We start from the raw sequence: 26,181 nt of genomic DNA, 5'->3' as shown, positions 1-26,181 counted from the left end.
TTCATCTGAGGTTAATGTTGCAGTTTGCATTTATTAAAAAAAAAAGATCCAATTCATGTTTGATACTGTGTACAATAAATCTGGTCTTTAGAGGACTGGGTCTCCTGTGGACTTTCTATTCTGAAGCCAGCCAAACAGGGTGGCACTAGAGCTGTGATATGACTCAGCTGGGAGCCGCCACCCTAGAGGAGGCTCTTTGTGCCAGGGGCCCCCATTCTTCTTCCTCTCTGCCCAGTTTGGGCGGGGGGGTGGAGGCGTGGATGTGTGTGGTGTGGGGAGCAGAGCCATGCAGGACCCTTGATCCCAGACATGGGTATTTGTTTTAACTTTGCTTGAGAACCAGATGTTGAGGCTGCCTGGGGAGGGCTGGAGAGGGAGTTGGGGCCGGGGGGGTGGGGGTGGGGGAGATTGGTGGAAAAGACCAGAGAATGGGCACTCCTTCCCTCCCTCCCTGCCCAGAATAGCCAGGCAGATAAACTCAGACCTGGCCAGGAACCACTGGGAGCAAATGGTATACTCTTTCCCAGTGCTTATTATAGTGCTCTGCACACAGTAAGCACTTAAGATATACTATTACTACTTAGAAAGGCTGGGACAATTTAGAGAGGTCTATCTAGGGGCCTCAGGGCACAGCAGAGCCCATCTGCCAGCCCATCCTGATGATTGCTAAGATCGGCAACCCTCTCCCCGGCCTCACTCATGGTAGGGCCACGCTGTCGCTTTGTTGAAATATACTTTTTTATTGCATTTCTGCAGATTTTACAAAAATATGACAAAATAAATTAAAAAGAAATAAATAAACCCCTTTTAGTTTTTTCCTTGATTGAAAGAAATAAAACAGCAAAAAAATTGTATTTTTTTTCCCTTTGTACAGTGATTGCCCAGAAGACCACCAGATGAGCAATGTTTGTATAAATACTTTGTATTGAGAAACAGTAAAAATTCCCTGGGCAACAGCCCCCCACCCCCACCCCCTTGCCTGCTTTTGAGGCCCAGGGCTATCAGCCACTTTGCCCCAGGGCCTGGGCGGGGCTCCTAGCACTAAGACAAGAACGTAAAAGACTCCCGATTTGTAACTAATATTGCATATGAGAACGGAAAGGAAAAAATTCATTGAAGTCTTGGCTATAGCTTGTTTGGGACCCGTCCCCACCCCTGGCACCTTCTAGCGCCACCCTGCTGGCCAGCAGAGGTACTGCGGGCTCGGGGAGTCGGTTGAGTGGAGGAGGAGAGGAGAGGGCGGTTCTTTGGGGTCTGGGGCATAACAGTTAGCATCCTCGGGTCGGGGGAGGGCAGGAGCTAGGGCAAGAGCTGGGCCCGGCTCCGGAGGCAGCAGGCTGTAGAAGCTGGGATCTGCCTTCAGGTGAGCAGCAGAGGGTTGGGAGGGGCTGGCGCGGGCGGGAGGGTTCCCTGGGGGCGAGGGGGTCCTGCGGGCTGGCCTCCCAGGGCTGGCGCTCCTGCTCACGGCACACAGCGGGCATTCGGCTTCCTGGGTCTCCCTCCGGGTGCGGTTCCACAGCCCCTCCCAGTGCCAGCAGCCCCCGGGGAGAGGCTTCCTGGGGGACGGCAGGCAGGAGCGTCGCTGGGATCCGGCTGGGGCGTGGGCCGGGTGGCAGGAGCGGTGGAGGAGGCCAGCTCTAGCCTCCCTGCCCGGCCCCGGCATGCCTGTGGCAGCCTGATCTGGCCCTGCGGAAGGGGAGAGGGGAGGGTTCCAGCTGGGGGCCAGAGTGGGATTTCTGACTGGTCAGCCCTGCCCTGCCCTGCCCCGCCCTGCCCTGCCCACGCTGTCCCCCTGGGGCAGCCATGCCCACTGGCTTTAGGAACAAGAGCCGGGCTGTGACAGGGTAGGTTTGAGCCGCTCTCAGTGCCGACAGCAAAATGGCCCCGGGGGCCAGCCTGGGGCTGAAGGCAGAAAGAGATGGGCCAACCAGGGCTGGCTGACCGGAGCCCGTCGGGGGAGGAGCCGGCTGGGACTTTTCCTGGGTTGACCTGGGCCACCCAGTTTGAAGCAGAAGAGGGGGAGAGGATTCAGGCACATAAACTGAGGAGTGGGAGCCCTCCCCCGCACCCTGCCTAGCGGCTTCATGGTTTCCCTTGGGAGTGCCTCTTTCCAGCCCCACTATCCCAGCGCCTAGCAGTAGCTGGGGGTGGAGGGTTGCCAAGGAAGAGCAGACCCCACCGTGGCTCATGTCAAGGAACCAGACAGTTTGGCTGGCCCAACTGCCCCCAGGTACTGACTGCCTATCCTGTTGCATACCCCCCTCCCTTCCCCTCCCATACACAATTCCCTCTTTCTACACCTCCGCCCCCCAACTCCCTGGAGGGCTTTATTGCTTCTAGACATAGGCTTGGGGGGAAAAGGAGCCCTCCAATGGATTGGTTAGTACTAGAAGGGACCTTTGAGGTCATCTTCTCCAACCCCTGCCTTCAAAGGAGGTGTGATAAACCAGGTGGGGAGGGGAGGGCGTGATTCTCTTATTAAAGTTCTCAAGGAAGGAGGTCCCCCTGCAAAATGACTAGCACCCCTTAGACAGGAAGTTCTTCTTGCTGTCTAACCTCAGGCCCTCCTGCTGCAAATCAGCCCCATTTCCTCTTTTGCTCTTAGGTCTCCTCAAAGGACAGCACAGGAGGGCCGGCCCATTTAGCAGATGATCCCCCCAGCCCAACCCCTAAGTTCCCACTGCCTGGCCACCTTTTGTTGTTTTTTTTTTAAACAATGACACAACCCAAATAGTGTGAATCCTGAGATAGCACCCCCTTCTCTCCTGGTTCAGGAGCAGAGCAGGCCCTGGGGCTTCCACTCCACTCGACTCAAGGAGAGGGGAGTGAGGGGTGAGTTTTGTGTCCTGAGTGGGCAAAGGAAGGGCCAGTGTCAGCGGGCCCCAGTGGCCCTGGCTCCTGCTGCCCAGGAAGGGGGCACCAGAGTGGCTCAGCCAGGGGCCCATTCCCCTCAACCCTGGACCCCAGCGGGGGTGGAATCTGGGGCTGGGTCCCTGCATCCAGCCCAAGACTCAACCCAGCCTCCCCACCAGGGCCCTAAGTCTCTCAGCTCCTCTGGGGGAGAGCTCCCCTTGCCCCCCCCCCCCCCCGCTTCCCTCTCCCATGCTCCTCACTCCTCTCCCAGGGAGATGCTTATTGCAGGTCTATACAGCAGCGGTGCCTTCGGCCCCAGGCCCCTCCCCCTGAACCAAGGAGCAGGAGGGAAGGGACACAGCAACCCGGGGTTTGCATAGAGGTGAGAGGGGGGCTGCCCCCCACACCCCGAGAAAGCTGGCTAAAGGAGGAGCATGGAGCCGAAGAGGTGGGCCTATAGTGCAAGAAATGTCACCATGCATTTGGAGCTTGGGGCCAGGGCTCTGGGGGGGATGGGGATGGGAGGGGTGCAGGGCCCAGGGGAAGAGAAGGGAAGTGGCACGCTCAGGGCTGGGGGTGGGGGGGTGGGAGTCGGGGGGGGTCTCCCCGGCGGCGCCTCGACTAGCATTTCCTCACACATACAACACAGACGTGGTGCACACACACACAGCCCTTGGTGCGGGGGGCCCGAGGCCGCCCCGGGAGACAAGACATCGAGGAGAACACTACCGTCGCCGGCTTCACCGGGCTGCACGAGGCAGGCGGGGCGGGAAGGGGGGTAACCGCTGCCCGCTAGGGGCGGGAAGACGGGAAAAACCCTTGGGCCAACCCTTCAGGGAGGGGAGGCAGCCGAGCCTGCGGCTCCTAGGAGATAGGGTGGGCGGAGAATGAGGCTGGCTGGCCCTCTAGAGTGTCCCAGCTCAGCCCCCGGCCCTCCCTGCCCCCCAGCCCTGTGTATTGCAATTTGGGGCGGGGAGAAGGGGGAGCGAGGGCTAGGAATGGAAGCAGCCCGCAGCCCCTCTCTTCCTCCTCCCCTAAACTCCCTCGGTTCCCACAACTTGTGGGGGGAAGGGAGGGGAGGATGACCAACTGCCCTCCTCCACACATCTCCCCAGCGCCCAGTTTCCATCCCCCTCCCCCTCGGGTTAAAGTTTATGGCTGGAGCTGTCCTCCTGGGCCCAGATCTCAGGCTCCTCCCCGCTGCCCTCAGCGGCCACCCCGTTGAGATGGGATCTGCTGGGGGGGCCCTCGGACCGGAGCTGGCCCCCCGCCCCGTTGCCCCCGCCCTCCGACTTGCCCCCGAAGTTAAAGAGTTTGCCCGGGTGGAAGGACTTGGTGGGCGACTGGGTGCGCTCTGGGTCGCGCTTGGGCTCGGGCGACTTGAGGAACTTGAAGCTGAGGAAGCCGGGCAGCTTGGTGTCAGCAGTGGGGGACTGGGGTGAACGCACCGAGGCGCCCGTGTGGGTGGCGCCGCCACTGCCGCCGCCCCCCCCACCCCCCGAGGACAGGAACTTGCCCTGCAGAGGGATGATCTGCTTCAGCTTCAGGACGTTGTTGCCGGCCAGCAAGGAGCTGGGCCGCTTGGGCTTGTCGGCGCTGTGGGCAGTGTGGGCGCTGCCACCCTTGCCCTTGGCCGGGGCCTTCTCGGGGGCCGGATCCTGCCCGGCACCCTCGGCCCGGCCCTCATCCCGGCTGGCCTCCCGCTCCTTGCGGGCGTGGTACTCGGCGTGCCGCTGCCGCTCTTCCTCCTCTCGCTTGCGCCGCTGCTGCTGTTGGTAGTGGTGCTGGGCCTGGCGCTCGTGTTTCTGTTGGGGGCAAAGGGGCTGGGCTGAGAGGCCCGTCGGAAGGTGGGGGGCCGGGCTGAGTGAGGGTCGGGGACAGACGAGACTGGCACAGTCTCTGCTCTCAGGGGGCGGGTAGGCTGATGGGGGCAGGGGGACAGAGGCAGGGACCCAAACAAGCAGACCTGAAACACAAGATACCTGTGAGTCCTGGCCAAGAACTGCAAACGGGTGGCAATTTTTTCGTGTGTGTGTGTGTGTGTGTGCGCACGTGCATGTAATAATTATTTACTAAGTGCTTACTCCCTTCGATAGCTTAGCTGGTAGAGGAGAGCACTATAGATGACTGTGTTTAATCCTTAGGTTGCTGGCTCAATTCCGGCTCGAAGGAGAGGAATTATTTTTCAGTGCTTAGAACAGTGCTTGGCACATAGTAAGTGCTTAACAAATACCACAATTATTATTATTATGTGCCAGGCACTGTACTAAGCGCTAGGGTGGATACAAGCAAATCGTGTGTGTGTGTGTGTGCGCGTGTAAAAGTAAGCAGAACTGAAAAGGCTTTTCTAGGAGTAACCTAAGCTGCTTCTACATGTTTTTTTTCCATAAGTGTGTGCCTACAAATTGAGAGTTTGAAGAGTGCCCGATGGCAAAATTCCAAGTCCATAAATTCCAGGCTCATAATTGCTAGATGGACCTGCCCAAGTGCTGAAGGATCTTGGAAGGGCATTTGTTACGCACTTGCTATGGACTACACACAAAGTGCCAGGGTAGATCCAAGCAGATCAGACACAGTTCCCGACTCCCACAGGGCTATTCGGGGAAGACTTCCTGGAAGAGGTGGTTTTAAGAAGAGGGGATCGGGGCCATCGGCCATGGGGGAGCAAATTGGGGGACTGGCTCTGGGAAGGGACAGGGGCCAGAGACAGTGAGCTGGTATCTTCCGGGTAGGGAGGGAGGCTGGACACCTGAGTTCTGGGAAGGTGGAGGAGAGATGGGGAGAACTAGGAGCTGGTGGGCAGGATGCCTGGGTTCCAGGAAGGGCAACTCAGTAACAGCTGGGCTGTTAGTGCCCCTCCCCCCGTTCCGAGCCCCACCTCACCCACCTTGAAAGCCTCCCGGCGCTGGTACTCAAGCTTGGCCATTTCCTCGGCCACCCAGGCAGGGATGTCGGGAATGGCCACCTGGATGAGGTACTTCAGGAAAAGTGCGAAATGCTGGGGAGAGGAGGAACGGGGAGAGCAGGAGACAGAGGAGGCCTGGGGTTATGTCTCTGGGGGCCACTAGAGGGCAGCACTCCCCTCCCCTCTCCTCTGCACTACATAGCTAGCTATCTGGGTGGGGAACACATCAGTGCTGCGGAGAGGCAGGGGAAAGAGGAACCCCTTAAGGGCCTAGGAGCCTCTGGGCCAGCCCCTTGCTACTGCCCCATCATAACACCCAGGCAGGCGATGCCCTAGCAACAGAAAGAACTCTACAAACAAGGCGGGCCACAACCGAAACCATGGCAATCGGATGTTTTTGGATAACTCTACAAACACAAAATCCCCCTGTGGGTGTGAATGCCAGTTGTGCGTGTCCGCGTGTGTCACGGAGGGTGAATAATCTGAGAAGGAAACTGGTCTCCCTTTCCTTTCTCTCTAGTGGCAAAGGAAGGTAGAGTGATGGCTCCTCTCCCTTCTTCCCTCTCTCTCTCCCTCCCGCCTTCCCTTCCCCTCCCACCCTCTTCCTTCCCCCAGAGGAAAAGCACCTACCTCCAGCACCACCACGGAGATGATGGCTGCCTCAGGGCTGAGCCAGGGGAAGAGACGCTGCAGCTGGCCACACTGGCCAATCAGGTAGCAGTTAACCACGATGGCCAGAACTCCCATGACCTCCATGACCTTCTACAAGAGAAACCCCACCAATCAGGGCCTGGACACTAGGCTCCTCTCTGCCTCTATCTCTTGGCTTCCAGAGAAGTTTACCAGACACCCCCACTTTAGGCTGGCATTCTTTACCCTGGCTAGGCACTGTACCAACTTTTCCACTGGGCTCAGGAACTGGCTATGCCACCAGGCCCTTGGTGGCTGGCACTTCCCAAGCCACTCTTCTGAGCCCCAACCTTTGCCCACAGACCCAGGCGAGAGAAGGGACTGGTAGCACTGGGATCCCAGGGTGGGTGCATCCCCCTCACCTGCCACTGGCCGATGCTCTCGACCCGCTGGCCGAAGGGCCGCTGCAGCCCGGTGCAGAGCTTGAAGGCATCGCTGCGGATCTCAATGATGTTGTTCACCAGGGCGCACATGGCAGCCAGCGGGAAGGCCGAGGAGAAGAGGACCACGTAGCCAAACTGAATGAACATCTCCTGGTAATCCTGAAACGTATCCTGCCAGGCCCCAGGGACCGGGACAGACTTGGGGTCAGGGACCAGGAGGGGGACAACTGGGAGCATTGGAATGGGGGCTCAGCGCAGGGGCAGTGCCAGGGAGTTTGGCTAGGCCTTGCCACCGGCTTCTCTTCTCTGGCCTACCGTGGTGCTGGGGCTCCCCACTCTAACCCCTGCCTCCCTCCAACCAGTTCTCCCCGATCTCCTGCACAGAGGCAGCCAGCCCCCGCCCTGGAAATCAAGTCACTCCTTTTGTCCAACTCTGCCTGCCTCTTTTCCAGAGGGGCAGTGTGGCTTAGTGGAAAGAGCACAGACCTAGGAGTTGGAGGACCTGTGTTCTAATCCTGGCTCTGCCACTTCCATGCTGTGTGACCTTGGGCAAGTCACTTAACTTATCTGTGCTCAGTTACCTCAACTGTAAAACGGGGATTCAATACCTGTTCTCCCTTCCACTTGGACTGTGAGCCCCATGTGGGACAGGGACTGTGTCCGACCTGATAACCTCAAATCTACCCTGGCACTTAGAACAGTGCTTGACACGTAGTAAGTGCTTAACAAATACCATAAAGCAAAAAATGGGGGCCGGGGATGAGAAGCAGTATGGCCTAGTGAAAAGAGCCTGGGCCTCTGAGTCACGGGTCCTAAATTCTCATTCTGGCTCTGCCACTTGCCTGCTGTGTGACTCTGGGCAAGTCACTTCACTTCTCTGGGCCTCAGTTTCCTCCTCTGTCAAATGGGCGATGAAGTACCTCTTCAACCCCTTGGATGGTGAGCCCCATGTGGGCTGTGGACTGTAGCTCCCTGAGTGCTGAGCGCAGTGCTTGGCACATAGTCAGCACTTAACAAATATGATGAGGATGATGATGATGATAGTGACTGTGAGCTAGACTATAAGCTCCTGGTGGGTGGGGGACCTGACTACCAACTCTGTCATCCTGGATTCCCCCAAGCACTTAGGACAGTGCCCTGCACACAGTAAGAGCTCAGTAAATACCAGTGATTGACTGACTGATTATGATTATGCAGGATGAGAAGCCAAAGAGTTGCCCCCCGCCTCACCTCATATTTCTTCATGCAGCTTTCCACTTCAGCTTGGGTCAGTTGTGGGGAATAGTTCTCATCGGGGGGATCGATCCAGGACGCCCGATTCTGTTTGTGTCGCTGCTGCTCCTCCTCCTCCTCCCCCTCTTCCTCCTCCGGCCCCTCCTCCTCCTCCTCCTCCTCCGGACCCTCCTCCCGCCGCTGCTGCCACCGCTGCCGCCGTCGCCGGCGGGGCCTCAGAGTGATGGCCGCTTCCCTGGGCTCCCGCAGGGGGCTGCCTGTAGGGCCCTCGGCCTCATCCTCATCTAGCTCAAAGACGGAGGCCGGGTCCATGCCCTTCTCCACCATGGTGGGGCTGCCTTCCTCCAGCAGGCTCTCGGGCCCCAGGGAGCCGGGCTCGCTGTGCCTCTCCGTTCTCTCAATGAAGCTCACCTTCTTCAGCTTCAGCCCACAGTCTGGCAAACCCTCCTCCTCCTCTTCATCCTCGTCCTCTTCCTCGTCCTCCTCCTCATCCACCTCCTTGCCCGCCTCGTCCTCCTCCCCTGCCGCCCGCGGTTGCTTCTCCTCTTCTTCCTCCTCTGGGACTCCACACCTTCCGTTCAGGCACTTCTTGCCGCCTCCCTCCTCGGCCATCGGCTCGGGTTGGCCAGCCCCTGGCTCTCCTGGTTGGGGCTTAGGACTGTGAGGGGCCTGGTACCTCTGGCTGAGGAGACGGAGGAGGGTGCGGGACATCTCCCAGGCGGCCTGCAGGTTCAGGTCACCGCGTCTGAACCTGCGATACAGGTGGGGCTGGGACACCTCCTTGACATTCTGGAGGAATTGGCGGGTGATCAGCAGCGTCGCCAGCATCTGGAAGGAGGCAAGAGGTGGCATGGTTGTGGCCGGAACCAAGGACGGGGGTCAGGATGGGCTGCTGCTCAGGGGCTGGGTGGCCCAGGGCAAGTCTGTTAGCCTCTCTGGGCCTGTCTTTCTCACTAAATGATGAGGAGATTCACCCCTACCTCTCGGGGCCATCCTTCGCTCCCTTCCCTTCCCTCCCTTCCAAAACTGAGGTGGAGATGATTGAGTCCTGGATGTCCCAGGGCCCAAAGCTTTTAGAAGGGAAATGGCACAGGGCTTGTTGTGATTCTTGCAGCCAAGATTCATGGCACTGGGATGCCCAGAGATCCAGCGTGCCCGATTGGAGTGGCAGTGGTGGGTCCCAGATCTGGGAGTTTGGGCTGCTGGAGGGACCCCCCCAGTTAGAGGTTGGGGAGCAGGGACCTAGATGAGAGCCCAGATCGGGTGTTGTGGGGGGGGAATGGGGGTCTGTTAGCCTTGGGACTGGGAAACCCTGGAGGAATGAGGTGCTCCCAGGCTCCTCCCCTTGGGTGTCCTGAGCAGTGAGAGGTGCAGCCTCCAGAGAAATTACACCACTGACTTTGGATTCCAGCCGTCTAGAACGACCCCAGAAGGGTCTCCAGGGTCAAACTTCTGGGGCCATTATGGATGGCCGGAGTCTAAACCTACCTTTGAGTCACTCCAGAAAGGGGGCCGGGGTCATTCCAGGGGTTCAAAACCCGCTGAATGGAGCCTGGTGCCACTGCCTCGGCCAAACCAGAGTAGATTGGTCCTGGCTGGGGTCCTGACCAGTCAGGGTTTGCTGCCCCACTCCCCCTGCCCGCTGGCCCTACCTCCACCCCGGCTGGCCCTCAGTACTCGGGGCCCTGGTTTAATCTGCTTCGGTTCTTTCATGCTACTATCGAGTCCCCAACCCATACCTCATTGGGCTCCACCTCCAGCTTTGGTCTCCCTCAGCCAGGCTGACACGTTGGGAAGTGGGCACTCTCTCTGCATCCCCCTCTGGCCCTGGACCCTGATCCTTTTCCCCCTCCCTTCCCACCCACCCCAAGATACCATACTTTGGCCCTGGCCATGGTCCAGCAGAAAGCCAGGAGGCCTTTAAGGGAGATGAGGAGGAGATGGAGCTGGAGGGCGATGAAAGGGAAGAGAGCGACTCGCAGCTGCCGCACGAAGCTTTGGGAGAGAGAAAGGATGAGCAGGAGCTGCGGGAGGGACAGAGGCCAGAGAGAGAGAGAGGGACAGACGAAGGTGGACAAACACAGAGAGATGGGAAAGGAGGGTGAGAAAATCAGCTGGGTGGGGGGACTGGAGAAGAATGGATGTGGAGAGAGGGCAGGGGGGTGGCAGAGGAGAGGGGTGGAGAGAGATGGTGGCAGAGATGATAGAGGTGGACAGGAAGGAAGCAGCTGCACTCACGTACCCACCCAGATGGCTCGCTCTCTGGCTGATTCTGGGTTTGACCCCCTCCTCCCTCAACCCCTTCATCTGCCTGGGGGGTCCCCAGGAGGAGAGACTGGGGCAGAAGTGGGGCTAGGTTGGTGGAGGGAGGTGCCAAGCACAGAGTTGTCCTGGAGGTAGGGGACTGGACCACATGACCAGTGGCAGTCCCCTCTCTGAGCTCAGAGATAATTTGCTTCTTACCTCCTTCAGCCTCTCCATGTCCTTGAGGTAGAAACCGATGTAGAAAAGGCTCAAGTACGAATTTACAAACTGAAACTGCAAGGGAGAGAGGGAGAGGAAGCACAAGACTCAGTTGGGCTGGGCTGGGCTGGCTTGGCCAGGCCAGGGAAGGAAGGGCCTGGCCCAAAGGCCAAGCTGGGCTTGGAGGGGGTAGATCCAGGCCACACAGATCCTGGCAGCAGCAGCAGGAACAAGAATCTAACCATCAAGGATCACAAGCACAGTGCCATGTGAGGTGCCCTGGGCACCACGGAGTTGATGCCCCTTCAGGGCAGGGTGGCCCGGGTGCACACCACCCGGGCTCGGGGTTGGGGGGGTCTCTGATACTCAGCCTGCTCTGTGGGGAGCCCCATGGGGGCAGAGGTCTGTGGGATGGTGGCATCTCCACCCACTTGGGTGCCACCTTGCTCTCCCAGAAGTGGGGAGTAGTTTGCCCCCCCCGATGGGGGGGTGGCAGTGCCCACCCTCCCCCATCTGCTGCCCCTCCTGGTGGTGGAGTGGAGGGGGTGGGGGGCTGGGACATTGCCCGCCCACTGCCAGGCTGGGCACCCTCACTCACCAGGACGATTTTGATGATGAGGTGTTTCTCGTAGGCACTCTGCAGACGGTAGTTCTCTGGTGGGGGGAGGACGGGAGACGGGAGGGTGGTGAGGGCCCCCGGGGGAGGGGATCTGAATGCCCCCGAGGGGCAGGTAGCCAGGGCCTCTGGGGACTCCCCTCCACCCCCGGACCTGCCACTCACCCTGCCTAAAGCCAGTGGGCCCGCTTGGGTTGGGAGCTGGCAGGCCTGTCCCCTCCCCCTCCTGAGGGTGTGGCACACCCCAGCCCGGCTAGGCACCTACCCATGTCATTGAGCCAGTAGGCCAGTTTCTTGTAGACCTCGTCGCAGGCGGTGACAATGAGTGCCAGCGTGATCTTGGGCAGGAAGCGCGCCAGGCGGGGCAGCCCCTTCACACTCAGCACAAACTCCTGCCCCAGGGAGATGGGCAACATGAGGAGTGCAGAGCCCAAGGGCTTCCCCCGCCACCCCATGTGGGCTCCGGGAGTCGGGTGGGGGTTGGGGGGTGAGGGGGCCCGGCTGGGTGGGGCCGAGGATCCGGCTGGCACCAAGGGGTCCCCAGAGCTGCGGGGCTCTTGACACAACAGAGCTCAGCCGTGGCCTGCCCCCTCCCTGCCAGGGCTCCCCCAGCTCCAAGCCCTTGGGGAAGGAGGGGAGGACGGCTCCCACCTGCAGCTGGAAGCAGGCCAGCATGATGAGAAAGACAAAGGAGAGGCAGGCGAGGCAGATAGGGAGGCTGACCAGCAGCTGGAACAGCAGCCGCTTCCAGGGGGGATAGTAGAACTCTTCTGCATTAGTCACTGGGCTGATCCTCTTGATGCCCTGGAGAGAGGCCGGGGGCCAACAGACGGATGGGGACACAGAGAGTGAGACCTTATGGCCCTGGCAGGGCAGCTGGGGCATGAGTGCCTCCTATGCCCCTAGAGCTTGGTGGGATGCTGCGGGGAGGAGAGGGAGGAGGGAGCTGATGAGGGAGTCCCAGGGAGGGGACGATGAGGACCAGCCGGGACTTGGGGGATGGGGGTGGTGATAGCGGAATTGGCTGGATCCTGGCTTAGAGCCCAGTCTATGCTGGGTCCTGTGAGGGAGCAGGGACGGGATGGGTTGGGGGCAGAGAGAGGTGAGGGTCACTCTGGCCCCTCCCTCCCACTGACCCTGAACTGCGGCCGTGGCTCCTCTATGGACTCCGCCGGGGTATCCAGGGTGCCCCACTTATAGGCAAATTCTGCTCCTCGACGCTTCCACTCCTCCAAGAACAGGGTGGACCAGATGACGTTGAAGATGGCGAAGACCACGCAGCAGATGTCCCGGCTGGTCTGTGGAGGCAGGGGAGGGGGAGGCAGTGGCAGAAGATGGGAGGTGTGGCTACGGGACCCCCTCCAGGCCAGGACCCCTTCGTTCTTCCCCGGCTGCCTCTGCCTTGCTGCCCCAACATGGTCGAGGTTCTCTCCTGCTCCCTCCGGGCCTCCTGCTGGCTGGATACCTCAACTTTCCAACTGCACTCCAACAAGGAAGGGAACCCAGCCTCTCACAACCCAACCGCACCACTCTGTGCCGAACTGGAGGGGTGGCGGGGGTTGGGAGGGCTTCCCCTGCCCCTCTATTAGCCCCTTCCCAGGCCTCACCTGGTCCGACTCGGTGAAGGTGTACAGCATGGAGCCGAAGACTGCAGGGTACACCATGGCGGAGGTGTAGAATCCCAGCCAGGCAAAGTACATGGCAATCTTCACCCCAAAGTAGTCGCAGATCTCATCTGGCGGGGTGAGGGTGAAATCAGTCTCAGGGCTCAGGCCCAGCCAAACAGGGGGCCGACGGCCTGTCCTGTCCTGTCCTGTCCCCTCCCCCACTGATCTCCCTTTCCTCTACCCCGCCCCCATCAAAGTGCCATACCCAGGGGCTGGTTCTCGCAGACAGCCTGCACCCAGGACTTCATCAGCCGGTTTAGGATTCGCTGCTCGTGCACGGGGAACACTTGCTGGATGACTCCGCGGGCGGCCAGCTCAGGGACTGTTAATAGGAGTGGGGCAGGAGAGGGCTGAAACCTCACCTAGGCCAGGCTAGGGGGCAGATCAGATAGCCCCGCCCAGATTCCCCTCAGGTCCATATAGGGCAACCCACCCCCACCTTACCCTGGGAACCTTCCCACTGTTGCCCCCAGACACCAGCTCCCGGCCAAGAGCTTGCGGGGAAGGGGGGCGGGGCCTGCTAGGATATGGGGAAGGAGCCCAATTGTCCTGCTGTGCTGCCCCCAGACTCACTGATAGGCTGGCCCTCCAGGAAGTGGATGTTGTGCAAGGCCTCGCCCTGCTTGGCCCGCAGATTCTCCAGCCAGTAGCGGATGATGCTCTGTCGTTCCTAGTAGGTGACAGACAGGTGGTGGTGAGATGAGCTGGCCCCTAAATCCTTTCCCACTGTTCCCCATCCCTACCACTTCTGCTACTGTCTGCCTACCCCATTCACCTCCTCCAAAGAGTCTTCCCTGATTCACCTTGCACATGCTCCAGCATCCTGTGCCATCTCATGACCCATCCATGACCCATCCATGACTCACCCAGGAGCCACTCCTTCCCCTCCATTCATCCCTGCCAGATGGGGATGGTCTGTGCGTCTGCCCTCCCTCCCCTTTAACACAGGGAGTTTTTTGAGGGGAAGAACCAGATCTGCTCTGGTGCTCCGGAACATCAGGCTGACCTGAAAACCTGGGCATGGGAGACCAACCCCATCTTGGGCATTCTCATTGTCCCTCTCCGGGGCCGGGAAAGGTGGGAACAGAGAGGCACGGTGGGGGATTTAAGCAGTGTGAGGCTTCTAAGGGAGCCAATGTGTAATGACCTGATTATCCTGATTATTCTGTATCTACCCCAGTGCTTAGTACAGTGCTCGGCAAGTTGTAAGTGATTAACAACTACTACAATTATTGTTTGTGGACGAGCAACTGTTTGGAAGTAGGAAGACCAGGTTGGAATTTGAGTTCTGCCACTGGCCTGCTGTGCGACCTTAGACACGTCACCTAACCTCTCTGTACCTCAGTTTTCTCATTTGTAAAAATGGGGATAATAATCTCTGCCTTTCGAACTACCTTGCAGGGCCGTTGTGTGAGCCAAAATGAGTTGAGTAATGTGAGAGCACTTTGAGAATAAAAGTGCTATAGAAAACCAAGATTCTAGTCCAGAGGCTAGGACATTAGCTCAATGATGTGGGTGGACCCACTCTGAAGCCCCCACTGGTCCCCTTTACCACCAGACCTGGACTCTCAGCATTTCTTTCTCTTGTTTCCATTTTCCCTTTATGTCTACCAGAGATCATATCTACTAACTCTACTGTACTGAACTTTCCCAAGTTCTTAGTTCAGTATTCTACACACAGTAAGCGCTCAATACATTACATTGACTGTTGTATTGTACTCTCCCAAGCGCTTAATACAGTGCTCTTCACACAGTAAGCACTCAATAAATACCACAATTGACTGATTGGTTTATTATTTACAGTGCTCTGAACATATCTTTATGTACATATTTTTAAATTATATATTACAAATTATTTATTTATATCGATGTCTGTCTTCCCCTCTGGACCATTATAGGCAGGGAACGTGCCTACCGACTCTGTTATACTGTACTCTTCCAAGTACTTAGTACAGTGCTCTGCACATAGCAAGCACTCAATAAATGCCATCGATCGATTCATCGATTGCCAGCCGCTCCTTCCACCCCTGCTTATTCTTAGACCGTGAGCCCTGGGAGAGGCACGGATGTTGTCTAATTCTTGCCAGTGTAATTTTTTTCCCCCAAACCTTAGTAGCGTGCTCTTCACACAGCAGGTGCTTAGTAAATGCTATTATTACCACTAGAAGGAGTGTGGGGTTAAAGTGGCCAGCTTCTCCAAAATCTGTATTTTAAGTCCCAGAATGCTGTGGGGCCAGAGCTGAGCACATTTTGAGTGTGCTCCAACCCCAAGGGACAATCCAAGAACTGAAGATTAGGCAGCTGACTGGACGAGAGGTGGCTGACTGACTGGTTAGCTAATAATTTCAATTCCAGGCATGCGGGCCCTCAGGAAACGAAGGCAGGAGTATTGCCTGACAGGAGTATTGACTGACCAACTGGGCAAAGACCTCCCATCCCCCCCCTGTGGAGACCTCCTTCTTCCCCTCCCTCCCCTGCTCCCCCTCCATCTCCCCAATGGTCAGCCAGAGCTAAGGGAAAATGGAGAAAAATATGGGAAGAAGGGAAGGGGCAGCTCCTCTAGATTGTAAGCTCGTTGTTGGCAGGGAATGTGTCTGCTTATTGTAATATTGTACTCTCCCAAGCGCTTAGTACAGTGCTTTGCATACAGTGAGCCCTGGATAAACACGATTGAAGGAATGAGTGAAAAAGGGCAGAAGGAGACACTCACCTGCGAAGTGAAGAAGAAAAGCTCATTCTCGATGTTCTCGTAGATGTAGTCCTCCTCGCAGGAGAAGCCACGGGTCCCACCCCCAAATTCGGCCTTCACAGGCTTCCGCAGCCCAATCTCGTCAGCCCCGCGGAGCAGGCTACCAGGACGGGAGCCCAGAAAAGTCAGTGAGGGATTCTAACTGTTCACTGTGCACGTTGGGCAGGGGCAGGGAGGGGGGCGCACTTTCCCCTCTCTCCCCACCGTCTCATCCAGGGGTATCTGGCGGAAGCCGCCCTGTGAGGATGTATCGGGGATGGGGGAAGGGGCCCTGACATGTGTCTCCGCTGTGTGTCTGTACATGGAGAGTGCCTCCCTCATCAGACTGGAAGCTCCCTGAGGGTGGGGACTGGGTCTGTTCCCTAACTTGGATTCCCAGCACCTGGTACAGGGCTCTGCCCCATGGTAGGTGCTTAGGGCAGCCTTGCTAATGGACTGAGAGTGGGGGAAAGAGGGCTGGAAAAGGAAAAGGGGGGGTGACCCAAGGGTGCCCGGGAGGGAGTGGGGAAAGTGGGCTGGCAGGGCTTCCCAGGGACACCTGCCTCTCGTAGGTGGCGGTGACGAAGAAGGCATAGACGCGGGTGTGCTTGTGATGGCGGATCTGGATGATGAGTTCGGGGATGCCCAGGCGGATGTGGTTGAGGAGCCAGAGAAGCGTGTGGTCATCAGTTGTGTCTGCCAGAGGGAACAGGAGAGGAGATGGGTAGCAGTGGAGATGCCCGTGCAGGAGTGAGGGAGAAGCAAGGACCCCGAGGATGGGACAGAAACATGACAGGAGCCAAATGGGCTGAAGGTCTTGCCCGGGGGTTCTCAGGCCCTGTAAATCCTTGTCTTCCTCCCCTCGCCCATCCTGTCCCAGCACCAACATGGTGCTCAAATCCTTAGGCCAGGAGGGGATCCACGGTCTGGTTCAGATTCCTCATCCTTCCTTTCTCCGTCATCCCAGACGTGGCTGGGCCCCAGATGGAGTGGGTGCTTGACCCGCAATACCTGCAAAGGTCATGAGCACATCGCAGTTCTCGGTGGGCACCGTCTTCATCCAGGATTTGTGGGACATGATGTAGCGTCCAGCCTGCAGCAGCCGCTTCCCAAATAGCTTATCTGCAACCAGATCCCCAGGGTGGGGAGAGGTCAGCCCGCCTGGGGGATGGGAGGGGGGCGGGACAGGAGGGCATGCCAGCTGGAAATAGATCCCAGTTGTGGGGAGGGGGTCAGGAAAGGTGGGACAGGCGCCTTTGCTTTGGTTACCCAACCCTGCCACCCTGGTTGTCAGGAGATGGCTCAGGAGGTGTCAGGCACCAGGGTAGGCCAGGCACTGTGCCCTCTGCCAACAGTTACCCCTGCCCTGGCCTTGACCCTGTAGAGTTCAGCCGAGGTGGGAAGTGGGTAATTTTAGGGAATTTGGGTGGGAAAGGCCAGGGGTAAGGAACCAGCAGGAAGAGTGGAGGCGCTGGGTTGGGGGCAGGGAGGCAGGGGAGAGAGGAAAGACTCCCAAACAGCTAGAAGTCGGGGCCTCGGGGCCCATGGAGGGAGAAGACAGGTGCCTAAAGGGGAGCTGGGGAGACTCTGTGGGGAACCATGATGGAAGTGGGGTCGGGGTGGCCACTGCCCCCATTCCTCCTTCTGGAGCCAAGCTGCTCCAAACCCTACTACCTTCCTTCGCGGCTACAGCCAGCCAGCTACCAGCCGGGCCTGGTGTGTGTGTGTGTGTGTGTTGGGGGAGGGGGGAGGAGAGGGGCCACGCAGGAAAAGGGAAAAGCCGGGAGAGGCATCCCCCTCCACCCCAGTTTGCCTGCTTGGCTCTGCTCCCCTTGGGGCCTGTGGGCACAGAGGAGCTGGTGGGAACAGCAAGTGGCCCTGCACAGGCCTCTCCATCGTCATCTCTTCATCCTCGGCCAGCATCCTTTCCCAGCCCCCTGAGCTCAATGCAACTGCCTCCCTCTCCCCTTCACCTGCTCCCGGGAGCCCTCTCACCCTCTGCTTCCCGAGTTCCAGGATCCCTCTCCAGCTGCCGCAGTCCCAGCCCCCTCCGTAGCCCCTGGCGGAAATGCGCAGCTGGGGAGAGCCGGAACAGCGAGCGAGCGAGAGAGAGCGCGCAAAAAAAAAAAATAAAAGAGAGAGGAGAGGAACCCGTCTCCATGGAGATGTTGGAAGCCCCCGTGACGCAGTTCAGGTGGGAGGGGGGAGCCACGAGGTGAGGGAGGACACAGGGAGGGGTGCAGAAAGCAGGGAGAGGAGTCTGCTTGGGCTGCAGACGTGAGTCTCGAGAACGGCTCTTGCCCCGTTCTCTTGGCACGAAAAGGCCTGCCACCTGCAGAAATCCTAAATTCACTGCCTGTCTGGTTGAGGGAAGGTAGGGCTGAGGGTTGGGGAAGGGCTGTCTCTTTCGCCCCTGTTCTCCAGCACTTTCTGCTTCCCTGCCCTCTCCGTCCGTGGCTCCTGAGGGCCTTCAGTCCTCTAATCCTCATCTTCCACATCTGCCTCTCCCCCTGCTCATCCTTGGCCTCTCTAATGGCCATAATAATAATGGTGGCATCTGTTACGCGCTTACTATGTGCAAAGCACTGTTCTGACCATGTCTCCCAGCCAGACCTTGGTCTACCCACAGCAAAGGCTGCTAGGAAATGGCCATCAGGGAAACCAGGGGTGGGAGGGACCTGGGACTTTTAGGTTCTATCTTCCGCAGCTCGGAAGGGGGAGAGGGCTGGGAGGCAGAATTCCAGAGTCCTTGCCCTGCTCTGCTCTTGTGGGTTGGTCTGAAAACAGTGCTGAAAGGATTTCCTGTTCTCACTGATTGGGGGCGGTGGCGGGATTTAACTCCTTGGCTTGGGTTCTGCCATGGGCAGGCAACCCTCCCTCCCTCCCTGATTCCGCACATGAGTTCACAGTCCCTCCCTAAGTCAGTCGGGGACAGGGCAGCTGGGTCCTCTTCCCCTAATGCTGTCCTTCCACAATCCCAAGATACTGAAAAAGTCTGTTCCATTCTTCTCACCTCCCCAGGGCTCTGCCCTGTTCCACCCCTGGAGAGTTGAAGCTTCCGGCTGGGAACGGGGACTGGGATCTCCTGGCTCCCAGGGGGCCAGGCATACTGCCCCGTCTCTTCCTTTGGATGGTGAGGCAGCCCAGCCACAGAGACAAAGCCGGGTTCTCTCCCAGAGTCATTAGGGTGAAGGGCACAGGGTGAGCATTGTTGGTGCCCACGCTTCCTGGCACGGCTCGCTCTGCCTATGGCAGAGTGGGAGCGGCGACAGGAAGTCCCTAGGGACTTGAGGCCGGTGGGAGCTGGGAGCCTCAGCTCCAGGTGGCTCCTGACAAGGACAATGAGCACCGGGGTCCTCCTGCCACCTGAGGTGACCTGTAGTCCCAGGTACACCCATCACTGCCACACTAACCAGACTCTGGATAGCACTGCCTTGAGCTCAATCAATCAATAAATCAATGATATTTACTGAGAACTTGCTCTGTGCAGAGCACTGTACTAAGCGCTTGGGAGAGTACAATATAGCAGAGTTGGTAGATATGTTCCCTGCCCACAAGGAGCTTCCAATCTAGAGGGGGAGACAGACATGAAAATAAATTATGGCTATATATGTAAGTGCTGTGAAGCTGAGGGTGGGGTGACACAGAAGGGAGGGGGAGTAGGGGAAGTGAGGGCTTAGTCGGGGGAAGGCCTCTTAGAGGAAATGTGATTTTAATAAATCTTTGAATAATAATAATAATAATAATAATAAAATTAATAGTAGGTGTTAAGTGCTTACTATGTGTCTAGCATGATTCTAAGCACTGGGGTAGGTATATGCTATGAGAAGCAGCGTAGCTTAGTGGAAAGAGCATGGACTTGGGAGTCAGAGGACATGGGTTCTAATCCCAGCTCTGCCACCTGTCTGCTGTGTGACCTTGGGCAATCCACTTAACTTTTCTGTGCCTCGGTGACCTCATCTGTAAAATGAGGATTAAGACTTTGAGCCCCATGTGGGACAACCTGATTACCTTGTATCTACCCCAGTGCTTAGACAGGGTAAGTGCTTAACAAATACCATAATTATTATTATTATTACAAGCTAATCAGGTTGGACACAGTTCCTGTCCCACATGGGGCTCACAGTCTTAATCCCCATTTTACAGATGAGGTTACTGAGGCAGAGAAGTGACTTAGGGTCACACAGCAGACAAATGGCAGAGCTGGGATTTGAACCCAGGTCTTTCTGACTCCCAGGCCCATGCTCTAGCCACTAGGCCATGCTGCTTCCCTTTGAAGGTGGGGAGAGTGGTGGTCTGTTGGCTATGAAGGGAGAAGGAGTTCCAGGCCAGAGGGAGGACTTGGGCAAGGGGTTGGTGATGAGATAGATGAGATCGAGCTGAAGAGCTCAATTTAGTCTTCCCTGGCAGAGGGGAAATGAGGGGCCTCTGGGGCCACTGGAAGCAGGTTTGGGGCATGTATTTGCATGTAAGTGTGACTACATGAATACCCATGTATGCCTGGATGTATGTGCATGAATATGTTGCACGTATGCCTGTGTTCATGAGAATTCATAATTGTATGTGTATTGTATACCAAGATATGCAAGCATGAACATGTGCCCATGAGTGCATGTATAAGAGTGTGTGTCTGAGTGCACGTGAGAACGTGCAAGTAGAACAGTGAGGGTACATGTGTATTTGAGTGTGTCACACGAGTGATCACACCTTTACATCATTATTATTACTTATAAAGCCCCCCCCTACCTGGTGTTTGGGTTCCTGGCCAGCCTGGAGAAGTCCCATCCTTGTCTTGTCCATCTTGGTGTGCGGTGGGTGTCCAGTACTGGACAGAGATGGTGATGGGCTGCCTAGCTGGGGTCCCGGAGTGCACGTCTGGCCCTGGGTGCCCACGAATGTAATAATTGTGGTATTTGTTAAGTGCAGACTATGTGCCAAGTCCTGTGTTAAGCATTGGGGTAGGTTTTATTTCAGACTCATCAGAGAGGTGTAGTTGGGCTATGAATCTGTGTAAGTGGCCATTATAGGGTCAAGGCCTCAACCCTCAAGTCCTCTGATAAGGGAGGAATTTGAGGTTTTTTGGGTTTTTTTAAATAGTATTGAAGTGCTTACTATGTGTCAAGCACTGTTCTAAGTGCTGGAGTAGATACAAGTTTATCAGATTGGACACAGTCCATGTCCCATATGGGGTTCATAGTCTAAGGAAGAGGGAGGAGTATGAATAGGAGGGCTGTGTTTCCAAGTACCTAATTCCCTGCTCTGCACACAGTAGAGAGTATAATTCTATTTATTTATATTGATGCTATTGATGCCTGTCTACTTGTTTTGTTTTGTTGTCTGTCTCCCCCCTTTCTAGACTGTGAGCCCGTTGTTGGGTAGGGATAGTCTGTATTTGTTGCCGGATTGTACTTTCCAAATGCTTAGTACAGTGCTCTGCACACAGTAAGCGCTCAGTAAGTACGATTGCATGATTACAAGGTAACGAAGTTGGACTCAGTCTCGTCCCACATTGGACTCACAGCCTCAGTAGGCGGGAGAAGGGGGTTGGAATCCCCATTTTATAGATGAGGCAACTGAGGCACAGAGAAGTTAAATAATTTGCTCAAGGTCACACAGCAGACAAGTCCCCCGACTCCCAGGTCCAGGCTCTTTTTACTAGGCCGCGCTGGGGAAAGGTTCAAGGTGGACAGGCGCCGCCTGACCTGCGTGCATACGATAGGGCCTTGGGACTGATTGTGGGTTTAGAGAGCTGGGAGGAGGGCTGGGAAACTGGCAACCTGCTTTCCTTCACAGGGCTGGTGGGGGGTGGGGGTGGGTGGGGAGGAAGGGAAACCAGAGGGGAGGGCTCTCTTCCCTGCTCCTGTGTCACAGCCACAGCATCTGGGCAGGAGGTTTCTGCCAGGAAAAGTCAGGGAGAGAAGCAGCAGCAGGCAGGTAGCAGCAGGCCCCCGGGGCCTGATGTTCCCAGCCTCTGTCAGGCTGGGAAAGGACGGGACTTAACCTGGGGCAGAGGTTGCCCGGATGTTCTCCACTCCCTCCAAGAACCAAACAAGAGGAGCCCAGCCCGAAATTGCAGCCCGAGAGATTCAGGCTGAAGAAAGAACTTCCTCACCATCGGCGGAATTAAACGTGGGAATAGGTGGCCAAGGAATCTCTGGGCCTGCAGACTTTTAGAGTAAGAACAGATCCTCATATATCTTGGTGGATTCAGGAGTTTAACCTTCCTGGAGGCAGGGGGCCGGACTTGATGACCTATCAAGGTCCTTCTCAGCTCTCAGAGTCAAGGCTTCTAAGGGAGGGTCCCGAAGTGCCCCAGTTGTCCAAAAGGCTGGCTTCAGGGCTGCAGACAGTATCAACCCCTGAATGACCTTTGGCTTGGGAAATAAACTCCAGAAGCCAGAAGTAGAATGGATAAAGGTCGAATGGGGACAGGTGACTGGATAGGTTGGCAGAAAGGGAAGAGACTGTTTCTGAAGCTGGAGGGGGGCCTGGGTGGCAGAGCTGTCTCCCTTGCTGATGGGTGACAACTGCCAATGGACCCTAAGCAGCTTGGAAATTCATCTGGTGTACAGATTGTGGTATTTGAGAAGTGCTTACTATGTGCCAAGCACTGTACTAAGTGCTAGGATTGATGCAATCAGATCAGACCCAGTCTCTGTCCCACACTGAAAACCTCTGAAAGCCCCAGTTTATATATTGGTAGATGAGAGTGTCTGATAGGGTGTATGGCAGTGAATATTTAGTGTGTGTGTAGTGTGTGTCTGCAGGGCACGGGTTTGCATGGCGTTCACCACCACATCTGATGAATGAGTGTTTTGTGTGGTGTGCCTGGGTGCAGGTGTGCACACGTGCATCTTCCTGGGTGCGTGTGTGTGCAGCATGTGTGTGGGCCTGGGTGTCTGTCTAGGTGTGTTCCCTCTATAAGCCACTGCAGGGGGCGGGCTGCGTAATCTGTGTGGGGCACACCGGATCACTGCTGCTGCCATTGTTGCTGCTGCTACTGCAACTCCAAGCTCTTCTCCCTTCAGCCTGTCCCCTGCCCCTGCTCCCCCCCTTCCTCTACAGCGAGTCTGCAGAGAGAGTCAGCAAGCAAATGTCACCCTGGTGACCCCTTGCTCCACAGGAGCCCAGATCCAGAGACCTGCCTCCCCTCCCACCCCCAAGACACCTGGGTGGCTAGGAGGAGAGTCCCATCCAGTTGGTATGTACCAGGCTGGAGCTGGGCTTGGCCTCTTGGTGCTGATTGCTGAGTTGTCAATACGGTCTGGAGTGTTCTCTGCACCGTCTGCACCCTCCTTTCCCTCTCGGAGGTGGGAGGGGGTGGCGTTGGGTAGTGAGCACGGTTCCCCTGCATCCTGGCTCTGACTCCCAGCCCCTCTCTGTATCCATGAAATGAGTCAAAGACCTCAAAGACCTGGGCAGAACCCAGGAGTCCCAGCTCCTGCCTCCTGGAGTTTCATGGGGCTGGGGGCTGGAGGAGTGGGGTGCTGCTGATGGACTCAAAGGTATGGCAGGGGCAGCCTGGCAGACCCTCACCTTGGGCTCTCCTAGCTAAGGTCACCATGACCGCAGCCTCTAAGGAAGGGGGAAAAGACTGCTGGCTTTGTGGACCCGGGGTAGGGATGCTCCGAAGGGAACACCTTGCCCCCTGGAGTCAGGCATGGGGATGGCACAGCTCATCGGTTGTGCCCCTTGCTCTCTTCACATGGCACTCTGGTCACTGGACCAGGTTGCTTTGACCTAGGGGGAAAGCGAGTGTCTTCTGTCCACAGGTAGCTGCCAGTCATACCAGCAAACTCTGTTCTCCCTCCGCCTTAGACTGTGAGCCCTATGTGGGACAGGGACTGTGGCGGACCTGATTATCTTGCCTCTACCCCAGAGCTTAATACAATGCTTAGCACATAGAAAGCACCTAACAAATACTATTTAAAAAACTGCCAGGGAGCAAAAAAGGGGCTGGGAGAGGTGATGCTTAGAGTGGGCTGGGCACCACGGGGTGCCACAACCCCAGGCCCCTCCTTTCTAGACCTCTCCAGACCCCAGACCCTCAGGGTACTGTGGCCCTCCCCACCCTGAGCTGTTACAGGACTCCTGAATAGTCCGGAGGAGGAAAGAGGGGTGAAGGAATTTAAACAACCCTAAGAAACTGCTTTCCTTGCAGATCTCTCTTGGGTTAGGTGGAGATGACATCAGCTCCTGGTTGGGAGGAGGAAACGCGGAGCCACCGGCGCGCCTACAACCCGCACATTCTTCCGATTGTTACTATCCGCTTGTAAATAAAGCGCCACCGCCAGCCGCCTGGGCTAGGGAGGGGTGGGGTGGGGTGTCCGGGACTGAGGTGGGGGTACCCAAGCCGCCTGGCTGGGGAGTGGGGGCGGCAGACCTGCTACTAGAAAGAAAGCGCTGCCAGTCTCTCCCCCCCCCCCTTCTTCCCTCCCACCCTTCGCCAACCCGTGCCAATCTCCTGTCCCTGCCCCCATCTTGGGTGGTTTCCTGAGGAGATCAAAGCCCAGACAAAAAGAATTACTGCAACGCTGCAGTGAAGAGGGGAGACTGAGGAAAGCGGGGCATGGGGGTGGTGGTGAGCTGCCCTGGGAGCCAGAGACAAGGTTAGAGGTTGTCCCCTGCCTATCTGTCCTTGCACCACCACCCCCGGCCCCCAAGACCTAGGCGTCCCCGGGACCCGGTAAGCTGCAAAAGTGCAAGCAGCGTCTCTGGGTCTGCAGCAGCTGCTCCTCTCCCCGTTCCCCGCGCCCCAAGCAGTCTAGTGTACTTGGGAGGGGAGTAGAGGACACACACATCAACACACAAACAGACACACACAGAGAGACATAAACACAAACCTACCCAGGACTCCAGCCGGTTCAGCCCGATCTCGCTCTCCATCCGCCGGAGCGCGTTTACCCCGTTCGCCCTCCTGGGAGCACCCGGCTCCTGTCTCGGGCATATCGGCAAATTGGGCGGGCGGGGGGTATTGAGAGAATCCGGATCAAGGAAACTGGGCTGGCATCGCCGGCGGAGCGCTCAAGGCAGGGGAGGCGGGAGAGGAGGAGGAGGAAGAGGAGAGGTCGTGGGGCAGCCCGGGCCGGGCAGCTGCAGGGTCATTAGGGCTGCGGAAGGCGAGAGGGGTTGCGCGGCGGCGGGGTGGGGGTGGGGGGGCGCACAGGGTGTCGAAGGAGCTCCTCCTGCCCCTCTGCGGGCTCCGGTGCCCGCTCGTGCCCGGTGTGTGGCAGCTGTCTGCCCGGTTTATCTTGGCGCGGCCAACCCGCCCGAGCCTCCGAGAACCCGGGAGAAGGACGAGGAGGAACTGGAGGAGGAGACAAAGGAGGCAAAGCTAGTCACAGCTGCTGCCGCCGCTGCTCCTGCTGCTGCGCTGCTCTTGCTCCTCCTGCTGCTGCAGCTGCTGCAGCGGCGACGGCGGCGGCCGGCTGCTTCTGCTGTTTAATAATGTGGTTCCCCTCCTCTGCCCAGCGCAAAATGGGGCCGGGCCAGATGATGCTGCTGACGATGATTTCGTATTTCATAAGTGCTGGACGCTGTACAGAAAAGGGGAAGACTCTTCCCCTTCCTTCCCCGGGGGTAAGCGGAAAGCCCCGACCCGAAGAGAAATCCCGACTAGAAAAAATGTTAGGCACCTTAGGGTCTCGAATTCCCGAGACGGGTTTCAAGGAGGGAGGAAACTTGTGGGGCACAGGGTCAGGCAGCAGGGCGAGGGAGCTGGCTGGCTTCCCTCCTCTCCGCCCCCCTTTCACATCCCCCCTCCCCCCCATTGGGGGGTGGTGGTGGTGTCTCTTTTCACCAGGGGGATAATGGATGGCGAAGGGCCGAGGGACCCCTGCCCAGCCCATTTACGGCTGGTAACATGGGCGATGGATAGTGGTATGTCTGGGGCCTAGAGAACTTGCTGCAGTTGACTAATAATAATAATAATGATAATAGCAATACCTTGGTATTTGCTTAGAGCTCTCATTCCCAAAGGGCCCTCACATTACTTATCTCATTTTTGCCCGTACAACACCCCTGCGAGGAAGCTATTATCCCCCATTTAGCAGATGAGGAAACCGAGGTACAGAGTGGATAAGTGACTTACTCACGATCACACAGCAGGCCGGTGACAGAGCTGGGACTCGAACCAATTCTCCCGCTTCCATTACATTACGCTGACGGATGGAGCCCACCCCCTTCCCTCCCCTCTCCCCGCTTCCCGGCTCTGGGTCACCAGTAGAGAGAAAAGGGACAAGCCCCTTTTCTAGTTGTCTCCCCGGGAGTAGGGATTCAGCTCCTTCCTCTTTGCCTCGAAGGTCCGGGGCGGAAAGACAGGTAGACAGACCGTCAGACACACCGGGCGCCGCCTCCATGCCTAGAAAGACGCTGATGCTGTCGGGTCCCAGCCCTCTTCGGCCCTGGGTTGGTTACTTCACTCCCTCCGGAGCCCTTTTCCAGCAAGTCTTGAATTATTCAATCTGGAAGAGGAGAGTGGGGGGTGGGTGGGGGAGCAGGGGGAACGGCGAATTGGGAGTTTCTGGGGTGTAGGGGTGTGTGGGAGCTCCGGGTGTGTAGGGGCGTGGAGACAGAGGTGTATTGGGTCAGGGTGGGAGGTGGCGAGCGGGGATATATGGGCGGATCCCAGGTGTGAGTGTGTG

At 57.4% G+C, this 26,181-nt stretch overlaps 1 protein-coding gene across 1 annotated transcript; it reads right to left on the bottom strand.

The window, feature by feature from the left end:
• Positions 1–807: 807 nt before the first annotated feature.
• ANO8 (anoctamin 8) lies at positions 808–24,634 on the bottom strand. The gene is made up of 18 exons (XM_038740581.1): positions 24,386–24,634; positions 16,550–16,660; positions 16,102–16,234; positions 15,521–15,659; positions 13,384–13,480; positions 13,016–13,132; positions 12,751–12,878; positions 12,280–12,441; positions 11,795–11,947; positions 11,409–11,535; positions 11,126–11,181; positions 10,528–10,602; positions 8,062–8,892; positions 6,811–7,002; positions 6,389–6,520; positions 5,741–5,851; positions 4,370–4,658; positions 808–1,686 (listed from the first exon to the last, which is right to left on the bottom strand). The coding sequence occupies exons 1-18, from the start codon at positions 24,483–24,485 to the stop codon at positions 1,166–1,168; spliced, it is 3,474 nt and encodes a 1,157-aa protein (XP_038596509.1). The 5' UTR covers positions 24,486–24,634; the 3' UTR covers positions 808–1,165.
• Positions 24,635–26,181: the final 1,547 nt, after the last annotated feature.

Source organism: Tachyglossus aculeatus, chromosome X1 (assembly GCF_015852505.1).
Source record: "Tachyglossus aculeatus isolate mTacAcu1 chromosome X1, mTacAcu1.pri, whole genome shotgun sequence".
In the NCBI taxonomy this organism is placed as follows: Eukaryota; Metazoa; Chordata; class Mammalia; order Monotremata; family Tachyglossidae; genus Tachyglossus; species Tachyglossus aculeatus.
Note: the sequence above shows the minus strand (reverse complement) of the source record. Positions and strands in the feature narration are given on the sequence as shown.